Below are 18,860 nucleotides of genomic sequence, written 5' to 3' on the forward strand. Positions count from 1 at the left end.
CTGGACAACGGCTGGCGAATTCGACGCGCGCGACCCCCCCCCCCGACGGAAAAGACAACCGCGAGACAAGCGGCATGTCTCTTCAAGAAATGGCTGCCTCTTTTTCGCGAATGCTTCGTTTTTTCAAAGAGCGTTCACACCTTCCATCACCTTCTCTCGAGGTCCACTTGGAAAGAGAAAAAGAGAGACAGAGAGAACACAGCAGAACAAGAAAGAGAGGAGAAAAGAGAAAACGGGAGAGAAAGGGGGAAACGCCTGTATTTTTTCCTCAGGATTCAACCGGAAATTCTGGAAGGAATTCGAGCTTTTTCTTGCGTCGACGCAAGCGAACATCGCGCTGCAAAAGCCGTCACTTCTCCCGCTCTCCCTCACTGCATCTTTTCCTTCTCTTCCTTTTTTCCATCTCTCTCTCTTGCTCTGTGTATCTTCCTCCCTTGCTGTGTTTCTTTTCTCGGCTTCTGCTTCCCCAGTCTCCATGCTGGTCTCCCTCAGGGTCGACCGGCCGGAAGACACAGCAAAAACAGAAAGTATCAAAAAGATGTACAGACATATTTAAGGGATTAGACGCGTACACTTCACTTTTCGACGCATGAATACAGCCTCGTTCTCAACCTTAGTCGACATGTATTTATATATCTGCATCTTTATATAGAGATTTAAACATGTCAGCATCTGTGCGGCCAGTGGTTCGGCATGCAGACTACCCAGGTCACAAAATATGTAGATATAAACATGTCAGCATCTGTGCGGCCAGTAGTTCGGCATGCAGGCTCCCCAGGTCACAAAATATGTGGATTTAAACATGTCAGCATCTGTCCGGCCAGTAGTTCGGCATGCAGGCTCCCCAGGTCAGGAAAAATGTAGATTTAAACATGTCAGCATCTGTGCGGCCAGTAGTTCGGCATGCAGACTCCCCAGGTCAGGAAAAATGTAGATATAAACATGTCAGCATCTGTGCGGCCAGTAGTTCGGCATGCAGACTCCCCAGGTCACAAAATATGTGGATTTAAACATGTCAGCATCTGTCCGGCCAGTAGTTCGGCATGCAGGCTCCCCAGGTCAGGAAAAATGTAGATTTAAACATGTCAGCATCTGTGCGGCCAGTAGTTCGGCATGCAGACTCCCCAGGTCAGGAAAAATGTAGATATAAACATGTCAGCATCTGTGCGGCCAGTAGTTCGGCATGCAGACTCCCCAGGTCACAAAATATGTAGATATAAACATGTCAGCTTCTGTGCGGCCAGTGGTTCGGCATGCAGACTCCCCAGGTCACAAAATACGTAGATATAAACATGTCAGCATCTGTGCGGCCAGTGGTTCGGCATGCAGACTACCCAGGTCACAAAATATGTAGATATAAACATGTCAGCATCTGTGCGGCCAGTGGTTCGGCATGCAGACTCCCCAGGTCACAAAATATGTAGATATAAACATGTCAGCATCTGTGCGGCCAGTAGTTCGGCATGCAGACTCCCCAGGTCACAAAATTTGTGGATTTAAACATGTCAGCTTCTGTGCGGCCAGTGGTTCGGCATGCAGACTCCCCAGGTCACAAAATATGTAGATATAAACATGTCAGCTTCTGTGCGGCCAGTGGTTCGGCATGCAGACTCCCCAGGTCACAAAATATGTAGATATAAACATGTCAGCTTCTGTGCGGCCAGTGGTTCGGCATGCAGACTCCCCAGGTCACAAAATACGTAGATATAAACATGTCAGCATCTGTGCGGCCAGTAGTTCGGCATGCAGACTCCCCAGGTCACAAAATTTGTGGATTTAAACATGTCAGCATCTGTGCGGCCAGTAGTTCGGCATGCAGACTCCCCAGGTCACAAAATTTGTGGATTTAAACATGTCAGCATCTGTGCGGCCAGTAGTTCGGCATGCAGACTCCCCAGGTCAGGAAAAATGTAGATTTAAACATGTCAGCACTGTCATGTTGGAACGATTTGTGTTTCCGGGTGCTGTGTGAAGCGTTGACATGAACATCTGTATCTGGGACGCAGACTTGTTCAGGAGTTTCACGACAACGTCTTCTTTTGTCTCGAGGAAGACATGACAAAGACATTTTTACTTCTCTTGCGAGACGGACAGCGGTATTTTCTCCCCCCCAAATTATTTGGAGTCCGGTGAGGCAAAGAACCATCGCGTTCCTCATGTAAACGTGGAAAGCTCTCGTCTGTTTGTTCCTTGAAGCATGAGCTGTGGCGCCAGTCGTTCTACGCTTGTCAAGTTATGTTTTCTACGAAAGTTTGGTGTGTCTATGCGCAGCAGTGGAGAAGGCACTGTGCATGTCTCCGTCGAAGAGGAAAACGGCTTCTGTGTTGCCGCGAAACAACAGAGTGCTGTCTCCCTTGCTTGAGGGGAGAAACGACCTCCTGTGAAACGCGAGGAAGGACTCTGAAGAACGCTTCAGCTTTCGACCAGCGTTCGACGCCTCGTATCCGCAGGAACGCGGGCGGTTTCGTTGACGCGTTTTCGAATTTTTTCAAAAGAAGGTCTCTGTCTTTTTCAAACTAACGCTACGCGCTTGCTTTCCATGTTGTCTCCCACTCAGAGAAACTCGATGCCGCGAGTCCTCGCCTCTTCCTTGACGCTCTGGAGTCTCTGCTTCTCGGAGACTGTCCAACGATTCGACGAAGCAGGCGACAGAGGCGCGCTTCTTCATGCCGTTTCGGTCTTTCGCGACCACACGGCATTTTTCCTTACCAGCTCAAACAAGGAACAGCGCCTGAAAGGAAAGACACAGAAAAAAACGAGAAGAGGAAAGACCAGAGAAGGAGAACGCCAGAAAAGACAGAGCGAGGGAAGGAAAGAGGAGGAGACAGTGCAAAGGAAGGAAAGAGAGGGAGAAGGAGAGAAAGGAGAGAAGGAGAAAGAGAGAAGGAGAAAAAGGAGGAGTGAAAGGAGGAGAGAAAGAAGGAGAAAGATGGAAGGAGTGAAAGAAGGAGAGAAAGAAGGAGAGAGAGAGAAGGAAGGAAAGACCAAGCACAGAGTTTCGCCTCCAAAAAGCGATGTTGCTTGCAAGTTGGAGAGACCTGCACGGTAGGACAGTCGGAACAAAGGCTGACAACCTTTGCTGTGTTGTGAAATCGATAAGAAATCGATAAGACTGCTCGGAAAGTTAAGAGAACGCGAAACTCACGTTGACCATCCGCAAGCTCCCATGGACTTCCTTGCATGCGTCTTTCCCCAGGCGCCTCGCTGTCCACAGAGTGTGCAAGCTGCTTTCTGGAAAGTCCCGCAAAGCAGTCAGGCGTTCTTCAATCGTCGTCGCCAGTCTGCGTTCTTCAAAATCTCCATACTTTCTGCGTTTTCTCCCTTTGTCTTCCCGCTTCTGCATCTGTTGAGCTCTCGGTCGGGGACGGAGGACGAGGCAAGTTCTCCTGCGCATGTGCGGCGGCCTCTTCCTTACCACTTGGTACTTGAGAGTCTCTTTTCGATTTCTCTCCTTTCCAGGAGGGAGAGCGGACATGCAGTTTATCTGACGCAGAAGCTTTTTCGCAGTTTTAGCGCGTCTCCTCTTCCTCCTCTTCGCCGGGTGTGGAGGCGCCTGGCATTCGCTGAAAACTCCCATCTGCCTCGTTCTCTCCTCCGCGAACACAAGAGGAATGGACCTCGAGTTGACGAGGGAGAGCACTGAGAGAGAAGAGAGAGAAAGAAGCGACAGAAAAGAGAAAACGAAGCGGGACCAGCGCGACGTTTCGTGCTCAATAAGGAAGGACTGGGAGAGAGAGAATATGAACTGCACAGAGCTGAAGAAAGAGCAGACGAGGAACTGAGAAAAGAGACTTTTGGAAGGCATCCAGGAGAAAGGGAGCGCGATGCCACGATAGAAAAACGCGAAAGAAGCAGAAAAGCAGCCACAGAGGAGAAGAGACAAGGGGAACGACGCCAGCAGAAGTTTCGCCCACTGCCAGACGCCTGAGGTTTCTGCACTTTTACGAGGATAATACCGCATTTCGAGGGCGCTTCTTTCTCCACGACGGTTCGTTCCCCAAACGAAACGAACTGTCTGTGAAAAGCCTTTGCACGGCCAGCCGCCTTCTACCGCCTCGAAGGAAAAAAGAGAAAAACGGACGTCGGTCTCTTGGCCAAAACTGGGAGAGACCGGCGGTCGCGCTTGGCATCCGCCGCGGAGTGTGGCGAGCGATGCGCAGACTGCTCGGTGATCTCCAAGACGTTTCAAACGCTGAACTCGAGCTCCAGAAGTCCGCCTGCTCATCGCCGCTCTTCTCTCTCTCGACAGCCTTCGGAGCTCTTCATCTCCGTCCTCCTTACCGTCGCGCCTTCGTCTCGCTCTTCGTTTTCTCTTTGCGCAGCTTGCTTCGACTTCTCCCGCTTTGTCTGAGGCACAATGTCGGCGGTTCTCCTCGTCAGGTGCGTGAAGCAGGGAACCTGGTCGTCTCCGAGAAGCTCTGCAGCTCAACGTTTTTCTCGGCGACTTTTCTCCACTGCTTCTGCCTCGCGCCAAAGCGAAGACGCGCCGTCGCTGCCCCCTCAAACGACCCGAGGACTTCTCCACGCTGGACGCCGTCACCGCCTGCTCCAGCGTTTCTGTGCCGCGTCGTTCATGCCCTCAGCTCCTCGAGAAGACGGCTCAGATCTGCCTCCCTTCAGCGTCTGTGCTCGGCGACTCTCTCGGAGTCCGGCCCACCCCTCTGAAAAGGCCGCACACTCTTCTCGATCCTCGACTTCTTCTTCCTCTTCTTCGACCGCTTCTTCATCTCCTGCTTCTTCCTCCTTCCCTGCTTCGGCCGCTTCGTTTCAAGGGACTGCGTCGTTTCAGGCGCGCGAGGAGCAGCGCAGACAGGCACTGAAGTCCTTCATTTCTCGCTTAGATGACCTCTTCAATCTGCCTCACCAGCAGTGGCTGCCGCTGCACTCCGGTGCGCCTCTGGGTGCGAAGCGAGAGGCCGCCAGGCGGCACGGCGACTCTGGGCGATTCGCCAAGTCGCGCGAAAAACGCCTGCGGCCGGAGGCGCTGTCTCCAGAGTCGCCTGCAGAGGCAGAGGCTGTGGAGTCACCGAATGGACGCGATCGTCTCTCTCCGACCAACGGTCGAGACGACGCGCTGAGTGCTCAGGAGGCGTTCCTCGCCGCATGCAGACTGGCGAGCACGCGCGGCGACTTCCAGTGGTGCCTGCAGGGACTCAACCTTCTCGTCAACTTCGGTCGACTCCGCCCCGACTGGGAACTCTCGGATCGACTCATGGCGCTCTCCCTCCACTGCCGCAGACCTGAACAAGCGGAGCAGGTCTGAAACAGGCGCCGACGCAAAAGACTCTCCATGCAGATACAAATGCATACACATGCAAATTCATACAAATGCATGAGTCTGCATGTGCTCGCATTTGTGTGGTGGCGTATCGATTTACACATGCAGCGGTGAAGAGATATGTCTGTGCCTGTGCATATGCTTTTGCGTATGTCCAGATGTGAAAAGAAATATATATATATATATATATATATATATAAATATATATACATATGTTTATATGCGTTTGTGTGTGTGTGTGTTCGAGTATGTCGTTGTATGCTTTTATATGTATCTATTTGGTATTCGTTCGTAGCGACGAATGCGTGATTCTGGGAAAGCCGAGTCTTGTTCCAGTGCATATGTAAGTATACATACATACATATATATATATATATATGTGATTGTGAGGTATGCACCTGTGTGATTGTGATTTGCCTGGTGGTGTAGATCCAGCTCGATCGAGGGTCGTTCTTGAGTTTAAAAACTGGGCGTGGAGTGTGAAGGCGTTCTTGTCTCTTCTGGCTTCGTTGTCGTTCTGTCCTCTCAGCTGCTCAGTGCATTTCCGCACTTCCTCGCCTGCCCACCGTCGCCGGTTCTTCTCTTCACCCTCATCGACGAAGCACTGGCAGCAGGCAGGCCTCAAGACGTCCGTAGAATTTTCGCGACGATGCGCGAGCAGTGGTGAGAACTTTTGTGTTCGTTTTTCTGTTCAGCAGCCGGGCCAGTCACACGGTTCCTTCTTTGCAGGCGATTTCGTCTGCTTTCCACCCAGGCCGGGTGCTTCTTCTCGTGCTCTGACGCTTCGATGCGCGCTGCTTCTTTCTTCTGCGGAGGGTGGCTGCGGTGTCCTGCCTTCAGTCGTCGTCTTCCGAGAAGACAGCCGTCTCGCTCGATCGCGCTTTCGTTTCCTCGCTCTCCTGTGTTCTCGCTTCTTCTGCTTCTTCTCGTGGCGCGTTTTTCCTTCGTGGTTGTCCTCCTGCCCGTGAATCTCGACGCCTCACCAGTCTCGTTTTTGCCGCTTGTTTCTCTCCCTGCGTCTCTCTCTTGCTGTCTCCTGCGGGTGGTGATTGCCTCCGGTTTTGTACGTGTCTAGAGCGAATCGCCTTCTAGGTTGCAGGATTTGTTTCTTTTCCACATGCGAGAGTTTTGAGGTTCCGCTAGCCGCCCCTGTGTTTTCCTTTGTTTGGCTCCAAAAAGTTGTCGCTCTGCTTTCCCAGCGTCGAACGCGACCGCTTGGACGCGACTCCCCTTCGTGAAGGTCGGGGCACTGTGGCAACATCGAGCGGTCGCGACTTTCTGCTGCAGGCCATGTCGACTCCAAGTGTGTCTTCTCGCTCTGTTTTCACCGCGCGCGCTGTCCCTCAGGCAGCTGGCCCTTCGCCCGGCTTTCTACGTCGCGGCCATTCGCGCGATGCTTCTTCTCCCGACGTCTGCAGACCAAAGTCTCAAAGAGGCGCAACTGGTAAAAAAAGAAAGAAGAAAAGGGAAGCTGGGCAAAAAAACGACCCGCCGCCAAACACGCAAAGCCCCACAAAGACAATGTCTCCGCATTCAGCGGCACTTGCCCTATCTACACATGCATAAAGATATACATATATATGAATTTATATGTATATTTATGTCGATATATTCGTGTCGACACTAAGACAAACGGCTCTCTCCATACCTGCACCTTTGCCTCTCCGTGAATGGCTATAGACGTCTATCCACCATGATATCCATTTGCGGAGTCACAGACATATTTTTCCGTATATATATATATATATATATATATATGTATATGTATACGCATGCGTGTGTGTGCATGTGTCTGTGACGAGCGCGACCAGTGCTGTGTAGAAGCGTAGACGTCGGCGCTTGGTGGACTCTTCTTTCACTCTTGTCGCGTTGTATGTCTCTTGCGCATCTCGCCTGCCTCGCGCGCGCATCAGGTTGCAGAAGACGCCGCAGCGCTGGGGGTTCCCTTGCCTCCTGTGGCTCACCAGCTGCTGGTTGAACGCGCGTTGACTCTCTTCGAGGAGCGCCTGCGGCAAGCAGATTTGCCTGGCGACTCGGGAGACAGCGTCGCTGCTTCGGCCGAAGAACCGCAGTCGGAACACCAGGGAGGAGACGAGACAGACAGCGCTCGCGCCGGCGCTTGCTACACCACGGAAGAGTTGCTCAACCTGGCACAAGAGTCGCACGTAAGTGAAGAGAGCAGTCCGCCTCGATGCGGAACAACCAAGCAGGTGGACCGTGAGTGGACGAACGCTGTGACGCTCAAAGGCAGCGGAGACGCTCCTCCCCTTGCGCGGGGACGACCGACCGCTCTCGTCAAAAAACGCCTTTGCTTGATCTCTTCCCGGAACGTTGTAGACTCCCGTGGTTCGACGGATCGAAGGCTGTCTCCCGCAGACCGGTTTGGCTTTCTCCGGTGACGCTTCGTCTTCTGGCTCTTTCTGCGTTGCCAACATAGCTGGAAGGACAAGACTGAGCGAGGAACACAGTGGGCATGTTTTCCTTCTCGGTTGGCATCCAAAACGATGCACTGATGAAGCGCGAGCTCAACGACGATGTCTGTCTTCTTCACTGCCCTGTGGCGCTCGCTGTCCAGCCCACTATGAACGCAGAACGACTTTGAAGTGTCTCCTCACTCCACGTCTGAACGGGGGGCGTTCTCAATTATAAATTTGGTAAAACATTATCTGGTTTAGCTGACAAAAAAATATAGGATTTTGTGTATTGCGTTTAAGTGAAGGAGGATATAAGATCTTTTATTTAGCGAATTTTTCCGCGGTGCGCTGGTAGCCGGGGCCGCGTCCCCACATTTTCCCGGCGCTTGGTGATTTCTCGCACACAGCTGCCTACTGCCGTAGAGAGCAGTGCACGCCTCGGGCAAACGATGCGAGTCGATCGACGTATCGGGCACCACATGAGCAGACCTCGTTGGTTCATTCGACCTGTCGAACTCTGCCCGAACACAGCTGTCTCTCGACATCCACCAGTCTATCTTTGACTCTACCTTGCTTTCTGTTTTTCTCTCTACCTATCTCCATCTTCGTGTATCTGTTCGCATCTCTCTCGCTATATACATATATATATATATTTATGCGTATATATATATATATATATATATATATATGCACATGTCTGTGAGTATCCATCAGTCTGTCTCACTTGGTACTTCTCTGTGTACGTATACCGGTTTGTGTCGGTGTGCTTCGTCTGTCTGCATTTTCCCCGTCTCTGTGGACTGTCGGTCTGCGTGTAAAAACGTCTTCCTCGCTCTCTCGCTCTTTCACTTGCAACGTCCCGCTCGCTTCTTCACCTCTGTGCCGTTTCTGCGTTTCCACCTTCGCTGGTCGTCAGAATCGCCTGCTGGTCGACCAGGCAAGAGACGCGGTGCGTCGTCACATCTCCGGTTCGTCTTCTCTCGCCGATTTCTCCGCCTCCCTCACGTTCCCCCCGGCCCAGCGGATCCCCAGAGCTGAGGTCTCTGAACTCTTCCTCTGGAACCGGGCGCCGAACGCGCATCTTCTTGCGCAAGCTGCTTGGCTGCAGTGGGCGGCTGAGCGGTTCGCGGAGAGGCACAACGCGGACGCAGAACACGGTGGAAGCGAGCGCCAAGCAGACGGAGAGAAGGCCGACGACAAACCAGGCGCGAGGCGACGGCGGAGGGCGCAGTCGGGAGGGAAGCTTGCTTCCTGGATTCAGTTGCTTCAGCAATCGTGCTCGGCGAGTCTTCAAGAGCTGGCCGGCGGTATCGACAGGGGCAGGTGGGTCTCTTCGCGCGTTCCGTCAGCGAGGCAGGCGCGGTGCACGAGGGCCGTAGAAGACGATCAGCATCCGAACCTCTTCGTTTCGCTCGAAAGAATCACAAACGCACTACTGCGACAGAGCCATCGAACGATAGGAGTGTTCGCATGCAGGCCTACACCTGTGCTTTCACCTGTGGATCGTTTCGCTCGTTCTTCGGTTCTCTCCACGTCTACAGCGCGAGCGCCTCGACATTGTTTGTTACGTATTGCCGACACTGTTGCATTTTTTCCATGTATTCGTATGCGTTTGTATGCATTTGTCGGTATGCATACCAAGTATTCAGGTGGTGGATGTGCGAACGTGAATGGGCAGGCACTTGTCACATTGTCGCTGTGGATACAGGAGACGACTTGGCCTCTGTCGGCGTTTTGTGGTTTTTCCCCTCAGCCTCGTGTCTCTTGTTTCTGTGCGGTGCGTCTCTTTCAAGTTTTTCTGAGAGCGCTTTTCGTCACTTCTCGCAGACACTGGGTCTGCCAGGAGACAAATCGAAGCTCGCAGACCAAGCACACCTTCTGGAAATCTGTGTTTCCTGTTTGAACGTGAGGTCGACGACAGGCTGAAAATCTCTGCATTTGTGTTTGCAGCTCACTCCATCGGGGCCTGCCTCCGGCCCTCTTGGCGGCGTTGATACGGTCAAGTGACGCGTCTCCTCTGGCGTTTCCTGTCCTTCCAGAAGACGGACAGAAAAGAGAAATCGTTCTGAGAAAAAGGAACGTTCTCTTGAAGGAGAGGCGCGAGGCAGCCCAGGTGAGGTCGATTCCAGGCGATGGAGATGCGGTAACGAATTCGAAAGACATGATGCGTGTGCTGTCCTCAAAAGCTGAACTGGGGAAACGTCTGTGTCGTCTGCCCATTCGACTGTGTTGTTCAGTTTGGCTTTCTCTCTGTTCTCGCTCTTTCTCGCTGGCTCTTTTGCTTCCAGCTTCCTTCTCTCTCCACTCTGTGGCGCACATACTTTACAGTCTCAGCCTCTCGCGTCTCTGACAACAGAACTTCCCTTCTTTCACCCTCGGTGGTCTCTATGCCTTACTGTCGCGTATCTCTCCGATAAACTGAGGCCTCGCTTGGCCGTGTCTCACGAGCGTTCGTTTCGCTCGCCCCGCTTCGCGTCCCCCGTAGATGTTTGAAAAGAGACTTGGAAAAATGCGTTCTCAAAATACATGCCCTGCACCACGCATGCACAGCTTCCTTCCCTACCTCCTTCACGCTTCTCTCCGTTGTTGATGGCCATCTTCAGCCTCGCGAGCGTCTCTTGGTAACGAACTGACAGCTTGTGCGACGTTGTCTACATGGCCTCGCATTTTTGACTCTGCACCTCCCGAGAGTGATTCGTTTGCTCCCCTGTTGTGAAGCTGGTCCAGCGAAACAGACGCGCGGGGAACTTTCGTCATGCGCGTGGAACGCAGTCTGACGCTCCACAGGTCGTCAAAAACTGCTTTTTGTGTTGCTTTGTTCGTTGTGCTCCGCCAGGCGCTTCGTGCGCTCCAGCATTCTGCCTTCGCAGACAAACTGCCTCCGGTTCATGTCCTCTCTGCCCTTCTTCGCTCGGGCGCCGACGTCGGGAGCGCTTCCTCTTGAAGAAGCAGGAGCAAGGCTCGGACTCCTTCGCGGAGTGTGTTTAGGAGCAAAACATCACGCCGTCGACACAAGAGAAGAAACGAGAAAACGCTGGCGTATCTGGACAGCCGAAGAACCTCCTCGAATCGCTCTGTCTGCGTCACGGCGCCCGTCCTCGAAGGACACCATACGAAGGAAACCTCGTTAGCGAGTGCTGTCGTTCTAAGCATGAAAGCGTCCGTGGAAGCATGTCACTCAACAGATGGTCTTTCTTTTTGTCCAGCCACGCAACCAAAGACCTCAAACTTTGCGTTTTCTTCTACGCTCTCCACTTGCTGTGGCGAAAAACCATTCAATCTAAACCTGTCGCGCCGGCCGGCGAAGAACGTTTTCCAAGCTGCCGCGAATATGGGCAGAACCAGTGGTGCTGAAGTCGAGACCCTCGTCGTGTGCTGATCCTACTCGCTTCTACGGTGTCTGTACACCGGGCAACGCTGAAACGGCCTTACCTCAAACCTCTCTCTTTAGCGCCAAATACACACATGTATATATATATATATATATACATTTAGATACATATAGATATATATATATGCATGTATCGAAATAAAAAGATATCTGTCGATTTCATTGTGTTTAGAGCGGTAGAACACTCGGGGCAAAACGGTGAGACTTGCCGCCTAGCTATCTCGGACGTGTATGCAGTGAAAGGTACACTGTGGAGTCGTTCTGGTCCCCGCGGTGCGGCAGATCGTGTTCGCCCTCCACTTCGAAATGCCTGTTCCTTCTCGGGCTGTACGCCAGGTTTGCAACACAATGAAACGAGGCTCCACCAGTCTCCCCTCGCGAACCGCTGCTTCGCGGTGTCGCTGGAGCCACTCTGCGCCCTGGAAAACAGAACGTTCCGTTGCAAACATGCACGCCATGCACATCTGCAGAGGGCCGGAAGCGGCAGCTGCAGAGTCGAGCCATCTTTACAGCAGAGTCCAGTTCGATACATGTAGAGAAGCGCATGCACAAAAACACATGGCCTGTCGATCATCAAGGCAAACACAGTTCCCTTCCCAGCCACAGAAGAGCGCTTCCGGTTCTCATGAGGCTTCGACCAGAGACCCACATTGTTCTCCGACCTTCTCTCGCCCTGCGGGCTGCACGAGCCCTACGCTGTCTCCTTGAGGGTGTCTCTCCGGAGACAGCCAGCTGCCTCAGTCATCCCGCTTTTCAGGTGAGTCTCTGTCACACACGGCGCTGACGCCGCGTCTCTGCAAATCCAAGAGAGTCGGCGAAGCGGCCCCACGGGCCAGCTGGCGCATGCAGTTTCAGGCCTGGCGGTTCGCGAGATGTCTCGGCGCAGGCGAAGACACACGACGGCCGACAGATCCCGGAAGAAGCGGGTCGGTTTATCGACAGGCGAAGACTCGATACGGCGAGACACAAACTGCTGGCAGGCGCAGCTCCTCGATTCTCCACGCGTCGTTCCTCTCCATTTTACAGAACAGTCTTGGAGAACGCGACCTTCATGCTGCGGCCGTGGAGCTCGTGGTTGTGGAGGTACATCACCGCAGCGACGGCCTGGAAATGAGCAATCCGAGCCAGAAAGAAAAGAGACACACAGGCGTCCGACTGTCCAAAAACGCTTTCCGTTCGCATCTCGTAAAAACCAGATGAGGTGACCCTCGTCAGGCCTGCTCAACCCACGACAGAGCCGCGGCCCGACTCCCGAGCTGTACAGACCCACCGTCCGACACACAAAGCCTGATTGTCGCCTCAGAGGCGATTTCCGCGAGGTTGTCAACACACCCTCGTTTTCCTGACGCTCACCTCGGCCTCGGTGCCCATCTCCATCATGGCCATCTGCGTCTTTGCAGACTCGTTCTTGGGGGCCTTGAAAGTGAATTTGCTCACTTGGCCGTGCTCCTTGAACAGCTTCTGGACTTCCTCGTCCGTGGCATTCTCGTCCAAGTTCGCCACAAAGATGGTCTTTGTGGGGCGGCAGGAGCCCTTGACGTACTTCTCGACGTCGTCACCCTGACGCAAAACGAAAGCAAAGTGCCTCGACCTCTCAAAAACTGCCCTCTATAACCCCCTGCAAAACGCGACTAACGCCAGCCCACGGTTTCTTCCAAAATGGCCCAATCGGCGTCTCGATCTCACACGCATACATTCATATACAAATATATGCACATGCATACACAAACATATACATATATATATACATATATATATATATATATACATATATATATATATATATATATATATATATATGCACGTACATATATGACGATTGGATGCACGTAGGAGTTGCTTTTGCAGACGTCTGCTGTTTACTGAAGCTCCTGCATTGCGAGTCGGTTTACCCCATATCGCTGGTCTTTGATCGAGAAAGCGACAGTGCGTTTCTCCTCCTCTGCGGTGGCTTCGGTCTTCTGGGAGTTCGGAGGCGGCAGCTTCACTTCCATGTTCTTGCTGAAGCCGACTTGCAGCGACTGTCCCAACACATTTGCTCCCTGAGCGAAAGGAAACACCACAAAAACGAATTGCATGCACACTGGACTGGAGAAGGGCAAACGACCCCGCGTCCCGGGAAGACCGCAGCGAACCGGACGGCGATCCAGAGCCTCCCCAGAACAGGCCGCCAGACCGAAGCCAGTTGTCAGATCGACGGCTGACAGACACATTCGAGGAGGCGAAACAGCGAGCAGGAGAGATCCAGACGGTAAAAGACGCATATGGAGAGACAGATGCAGAGAACACCCTGTGTGGGACTCCAGTGAATAACAAGAGAGGCATGCATCCACACGAGGAGTGACACAGAAAAAATCTGAGATTGGCCTTGAAAGGGATTTCTCGATCGACGACGCGAGGTTCTTTGCAGCGGCGGAGGTCGTGGAATGACACGAACATCCACGTTTACCTGAATGTAGTTGTGGGCGATAGTAGCGTAGAGCGGGTCGGAATACTGAATCAGAGCCGTGTCGCTCTTCTCGCGCAAAATCTTCACGCGAAGGACGGAACCGTACAGGCTGAAGAGGTTGAACAACTGCAGAGAAAACACAAAGCAAAGATTCCCAATAAACTCCAGTTCGCCTCAAACGACAGAAAGAGTGCAGAAGCCACGCGCCCCTAACGAAACCTCCTACACACTTGTGTACGCGTCCACGGAACTCCCTGGTGTTGACCCTACTGCAGTATCGCACCCCCATTTTCATGTTTATATATATATATATATATATATATATATATATAGAAAGATATATGTTTATATATATATATATATATGCTTATATACATATAGTGTGTTGAACACAGAAATTCCCGATGTCTCCTTTCATCTGCATTCCGTGGGTTGGCTGGTTCGCGCTGGCCCTCGCGAAGAGTCGACCCCTCTCGCTCTCTCTTTCCTGCTGCAGCCGTCGTCTCGCGACTCACTGAAACTCCGTGTAGGGAAGCGCACCGGAAACCCACCCCACAGTTCTCTCTTTCTAAATAGCTTCCCCCCTGTTGCTGGTGTTTCTGCTCTCTTATTCACGTTGACGGGAGTCGGTGGCACGAAAAAAGAGACGAGCCGGACCCTGGCGAAGCAGAGCACCGCCGAGGCGAAACCGGACACAAGGCAGAGCTGTGCCTCTCTCTCCTCTCCCGTACCATATGGACAGTGATGTTAGCAGGAAGGTTGTAGACAATGATGACGGGGGTTTGAGTTGGATTGGTCGACTCGATTTCACGCAGTTCTCTGGGCAGTTTGTCGAGCAGATGGAGCAAGTTGCTGCCGGGGTGGTACGGGTGGGACATGCCCAGCGGGCCGGCTGCCCCGAGCCGGACGCCGTGGTGCACAGGCGCGGCATGGTGACCGATGGCGTGAGCAGGCGGAGGCGGCTGGATGCCCGCGACCGCGCCTCCCATCGGCGGATGCTGCGCGCCGGCGCCGTACGGGCCCGGAGGCCCATGCGGGCCTGGGTGGTGGGGCGCGGGGCCCGGGCCCACGTTCCGGCCGTTGTTCACGCCCGCGGGGACCGCCGCGCCGGGGGCCTGGCCTGGGGGCGGGAGGTCCCCAGTCGCGCCCACAGAGCCCGACGGGCCGCCGCTCTGGACCGTGTAGTCCCAGCTTTTCTGGGTGTTGTTCTTGACGACCAGCTCGTTCAGACGAGACGGCTGGATCTGCAGTGTGTTGCAGCCGTCGTAGATGTTCCGACTGTGCAAATTCATCAACGCATGTCGCGCCTGATCTGGGCTCTGGAACTGGATCAACGCCTGGTACATCGTCGGCGACTTGCTGAACGTGACGATCTGGACGCAAAGCGCGAGCGAGGTCACAGAATTCGATGAAGCGCACCGAGAAGACATCCACGAGCCAGAGGGCGAAGAACAACTGAAGCGACAGAGTGTCTCACACGCACTGTTGAGGACGATTTCGACGCAGGAAAAACCGACAACGGAAAGGTGGAACCACGCAAGGCGCAAAAAGGCGGCGCCAAAGGGCAAAACGACGACATCGGCAGCTAGTAGGAAACGCCCGCCGTGTCATGACGCTTCACAGACAGGCGCGCATGCAAGTCTGAATATAAAACATGTATGTGTATGTGTGGAAATGGCCAGACGGGGACAAGGGGGTTTGAGGTGGCAGAAAAAACGAGTAAGAAAGAGACGATTCACACTGCATGCAATGAAAGGGTGAATGAAACGTGAGTGGAGGCGTCTATCCGTCGCAGACTCTCACCTTTTCAATCTCTCCATATTTAGAGAAGAGGTAGTGGATCAAGTCGATGTCAACAGGATAAAGAAGATTCGTCACAGAGGCGAGAACGACGCGGAAGGACTCAGGGGGGGCAGTAGTTGTTTTCTCCTCCATTGTGATAAAGTTCGGGTCGAGACGACAGAGGTGCTGGGACTGGCGAACGTGGAGAGACAGCAGAGAGAGAAAGAAGGGTGTCGCGGAGAACAAGGCGAAGTCCAAAACCTGAAAAGACGGGGCACAGCCGATCGCCTGAATTACATGAGCTACGTCCACATCGCTCTCAAGCGTACAGTCAGGTCGAATGCATGCAAGGAAAAAGTGGAGATGAAGAAAGGCCTGGTGCCTGCCGGTTCAGCCTCACAGAAAACGTCAACAGCAACTCCCATCTGTCTCCGCCTCGGCGCATGCACAATGGCACGCTGTGGCGCACACCCAGTGCGATGGCGCTGGAAGAAAGAGAGGCTCTGAAACGACAAGAAGGCCATTCTTCGACTGAGGCGTCGCGACAGGCGCGCCCGCCTCTTCTTCGCACTCCCGTCACGGTTCGTCTTCTCCCTCCTTCGTCCGAGTCGTCTTGACCAACACACAGCTGGACAGACTCAAGATAAAAGCAGAAACGGGGACAGAAGGAGTTCCAGCACATCGATAACCCATGCTCGCCCCGTACGCTTGCCCATGCCGCCCGTCCTGAACATCTCCGGTCCCTCCTACACACAGAGGGCGCACAGATGTATGTTGGTGAACCCAGTCCGCTGGAAGTTGAAGTCCGACAAGAAGTGAGTCTAGTCTGTCAAACGTGAACGCGATTGTTTAGAACCACGGACAAAGAAGAGAACAGTGAGGCTCCGTAGTGTTACGTATCTAATTCGCTTGTAGTAGTAGTAGTGGTAGCAGTGGCAGACTTGCGGGTGAGTGCATTTTACCGCAGCTCGGCGCGAGACCAAAGTGGATTAAGAGAGTACCGAAATAAGAAACACACAGATATGAGACTGATTTAGATATAGAGGGACAAGAGACAAGCGGACTTTTAGAGACGTCCGGCAGGTGGGCGCATGAGTCGAAAGACTCTCTCTGTGTCATTTCGGTGATTTTTGAAGGCAACCGCTTCACGAAGAGCGCCCAGCGTAATACAAAGAGACGAGGAACAACTCTCAGCTTTCCAACAAAAAACCAGAAGAGGCACAATTGCGTGAGGGCGTCAGTGATGCAGCGACAGCTTAGAACGGCGCACGACGCGTTCCCCACAGGCTACCACAGCGTGGAAAGGGTGTCGGCGACGAGCCGCGGGAGACAACAGAAAATAAAACGGAAACGGGGAAAGAATGCAAATTCTTAGCTTTCCGTTGAGAAACCGGAAGAGGGGCGTGGGACGAACCTCGGGGTGGGGGGCAGGAAAGGGTCCTGACCCGCAGAAGCTGGCTGTGGCGCAGGGCAACTGTGAACAGTTCCGATACGGGATTCGATCCGCAGCGAGCTTTTTAAAGGAACTATTTAGGTTGCAAGCAAGTTTCACAGAGAAGCAGCGAAAAAGCGAGTTCTTTCGCGCAAAAGTTGAGGAGGCCGGCAGAGAGGGGGAAGGTCTGCGACGGGATGAGTGGAAGCTCACGCGCGTCACGCGCTGTGTGACGAAGATTATGTGCCGGTCTACAAATCCGAGACGAAAGACAGAAACAAAGGCATGAGAGAAGAGAACGGCCAGAAGCGAACGCCGAGCAAGAAGCGAGAGAAAGGACGCTCCCGGTGACGGGGATAATAACTCAGGGTACCGCGCCACGCTTGGTCTCTCGCATCCCGAGGGGAGAGAGGGGCGACGCAGAGAAAACAGAGACTCAGGCAGCACACGAGACCGAAAGAAAGAGAGAGAGAGACAGAGAGACGGGAGAGAAGGACAAAGGAGTCACGAACGCGTTTTCGCCAAAAAGAGGAAAAAAGGCTAGTGCGGGAACAAGGAAACGCTCTCCAGCGCTCTCCCCGTCCGGCCACATGTGTGTTTCAAAAAACGACGCTTCGTCCTCTTATTGCCACGCACGCGTCCCACCTGCTGACCTTTAAACACACTTGCAATTTGCTCCCACCCTGCTCCATATAAACGACGAGCTCAACACACGGGTATTGCAGGGCAGTCTCGCCGAAGACGCTCAGAGACGGCAAACCATCTCGAGGTGCCGAGACGTGCGCTTGAGCACGCAAAAAGCAGAAATGGAAGCGAAAGCTTTCGTGGGGGCCGAAACTCTCAACTGCACGCGTGTTGATCGCAGTGTGAGAGCCCGGGAGGACGACAGACGCTGCAGACTGTCTGTGAGAGACGCCTGGCCTGTTTTTTGGAGGAAGCGACGTGGTTGTCAACGCTTTTTTCCGATCCGATGGAAAATGGGACGAAAACAGCCAACCGTACGGCTGTAAACTGTGTGGAGGCCTCCTTCCACCGTGGCCAAGAAAAGGTGCTTTTTGCCCAGGTGTGTCTGTCCGGGTAGGCTGTCCACGCTCTCCGTCGTTGATCGCTTCTCCGTTTCTCAGACTGCTTTTGCCGTACCACAACAGTTTCGAGCCAGTCATCTTCCTTTTCGCCTACGGATGGGAGGAACGCTGTTTTTTTCTAGTTTTCAAAGTAAGAACGACCCCTTTGCACGGTGTGCAGAAACGGCGGGACCAGTCGGGGCCAGTCCAGCAGCAAGCGGCTGCGGTTACTGCCGCATGTGTGTTTTCCAAGGAACAAGCGGTCCGAAAAAGTAGACCGTGGAGAGGTACACGCTCCAATGGGTTACGCATACGTTGCAAATCCTGGCAGGGACAAAGGAAAGTGTGTTTGTGGAGACTGCGGGGTTTTCTCACAACCGTTAAGCCAGGCGCCGGATGTCCTTAGCGTACATGTTCAAAGTCTGTAGCGCGAACACGCCATTATGCGAAACCGTCATCAGTTGACACACGCCTCTCTCACTATCTCACCACTGTAAACCCAAACGGAAAACGTCATTTTTTGCCTCATCGTTGCTGGATCCTGTGGAGAAGCCCCACTGTAGAAGGTGGTCGATCCGTAACTTGGGAGTTCCGTCGCTGACCGGAAAGTGTTACTGTGTTCACCCGTGCTTAGAGGCAACGATGTTTCTTTGTTTCGCCGTCTGCCTACCTGCCGCTACTGCATTTGAGAAACGAGTTGTGTGCGCTATGTGAAACTGCTGAGACAGCAGTCGGATATCTGTAGCGGCAACGTGTGAAACTCCGGTACGCGTTGTTTAGAGCACACAGCGGGCTACCAGGTTTAGGGGCGACACTACGAAGGCAGCGTCGGTAGATTCAGTTCCTCCAAGTTCCTGATGCAGTTCGAGGCAAAACTCTGTATTTCGTAGACCCCGATCACACGTGGAGTAAGCAGTCCACGACAGCAGTCTCTGTGCTTCATTTGAGCTTCAGGGTGAAACATCAGAACCATAACGGTTCGTCGAAACACAGCCTCAGCTCGAACACGTTCCGTCATGATGCCAGTTTGCGCTGAAGGTCGTTGCTGTC

At 53.3% G+C, this 18,860-nt stretch overlaps 3 protein-coding genes across 3 annotated transcripts; 2 read left to right on the forward strand and 1 right to left on the reverse strand.

Annotated features, from left to right (window-relative positions):
- Positions 1 to 1,852: 1,852 nt before the first annotated feature.
- On the forward strand, positions 1,853 to 3,049 carry TGME49_290645 (hypothetical protein; the record flags this gene model as incomplete). Its single annotated transcript, XM_018782116.1, has 3 exons — positions 1,853 to 1,898; positions 2,017 to 2,129; positions 2,558 to 3,049. 3 exons carry the CDS (start codon positions 1,853 to 1,855, stop codon positions 3,047 to 3,049), a joined length of 651 nt encoding a protein of 216 aa, XP_018636440.1.
- Positions 3,050 to 3,154: 105 nt separating this feature from the next.
- Positions 3,155 to 11,145, forward strand: TGME49_290650 (hypothetical protein). Its single transcript, XM_002368418.2, has 7 exons — positions 3,155 to 5,257; positions 5,808 to 5,941; positions 6,626 to 6,722; positions 7,192 to 7,443; positions 8,609 to 9,015; positions 9,643 to 9,805; positions 10,529 to 11,145. The coding sequence occupies exons 1-7, from the start codon at positions 4,358 to 4,360 to the stop codon at positions 10,634 to 10,636; spliced, it is 2,061 nt and encodes a 686-aa protein (XP_002368459.1). The 5' UTR covers positions 3,155 to 4,357; the 3' UTR covers positions 10,637 to 11,145.
- A 90-nt stretch (positions 11,146 to 11,235) lies between these two features.
- On the reverse strand, positions 11,236 to 18,776 carry TGME49_290660 (RNA recognition motif-containing protein). The gene is made up of 7 exons (XM_002368419.2): positions 16,729 to 18,776; positions 15,336 to 15,575; positions 14,264 to 14,905; positions 13,533 to 13,658; positions 12,976 to 13,125; positions 12,437 to 12,643; positions 11,236 to 12,187 (listed from the first exon to the last, which is right to left on the reverse strand). Exons 2-7 carry the CDS (start codon positions 15,465 to 15,467, stop codon positions 12,104 to 12,106), a joined length of 1,341 nt encoding a protein of 446 aa, XP_002368460.1. The 5' UTR covers positions 15,468 to 15,575; positions 16,729 to 18,776; the 3' UTR covers positions 11,236 to 12,103.
- Between the last annotated feature and the right edge of the window lie 84 nt (positions 18,777 to 18,860).

Source organism: Toxoplasma gondii, chromosome IX (genome assembly GCF_000006565.2).
Source record: "Toxoplasma gondii ME49 chromosome IX, whole genome shotgun sequence".
Classification (NCBI taxonomy): domain Eukaryota; phylum Apicomplexa; class Conoidasida; order Eucoccidiorida; family Sarcocystidae; genus Toxoplasma; species Toxoplasma gondii.

Bases quoted from the DNA above. Each gene is read 5' to 3' on its own strand.
- TGME49_290650 (XM_002368418.2), top strand. From the start codon at position 4,358: ATGTCGGCGGTTCTCCTCGTCAGGTGCGTGAAGCAGGGAACCTGGTCG. The intron at 5,258-5,807 runs GTCTGAAACAGG...CTGTCCTCTCAG, and splicing joins GACCTGAACAAGCGGAGCAG to CTGCTCAGTGCATTTCCGCA. The intron at 9,016-9,642 runs GTGGGTCTCTTC...TTGTGTTTGCAG, and splicing joins GGCGGTATCGACAGGGGCAG to CTCACTCCATCGGGGCCTGC.
- TGME49_290660 (XM_002368419.2), bottom strand. From the start codon at position 15,467: ATGGAGGAGAAAACAACTACTGCCCCCCCTGAGTCCTTCCGCGTCGTT. The intron at 14,906-15,335 runs GTGAGAGTCTGC...CTTTGCGTCCAG, and splicing joins AATATGGAGAGATTGAAAAG to ATCGTCACGTTCAGCAAGTC. The intron at 12,644-12,975 runs GTAAACCGACTC...GTTTTGCGTCAG, and splicing joins TCAAAGACCAGCGATATGGG to GGTGACGACGTCGAGAAGTA.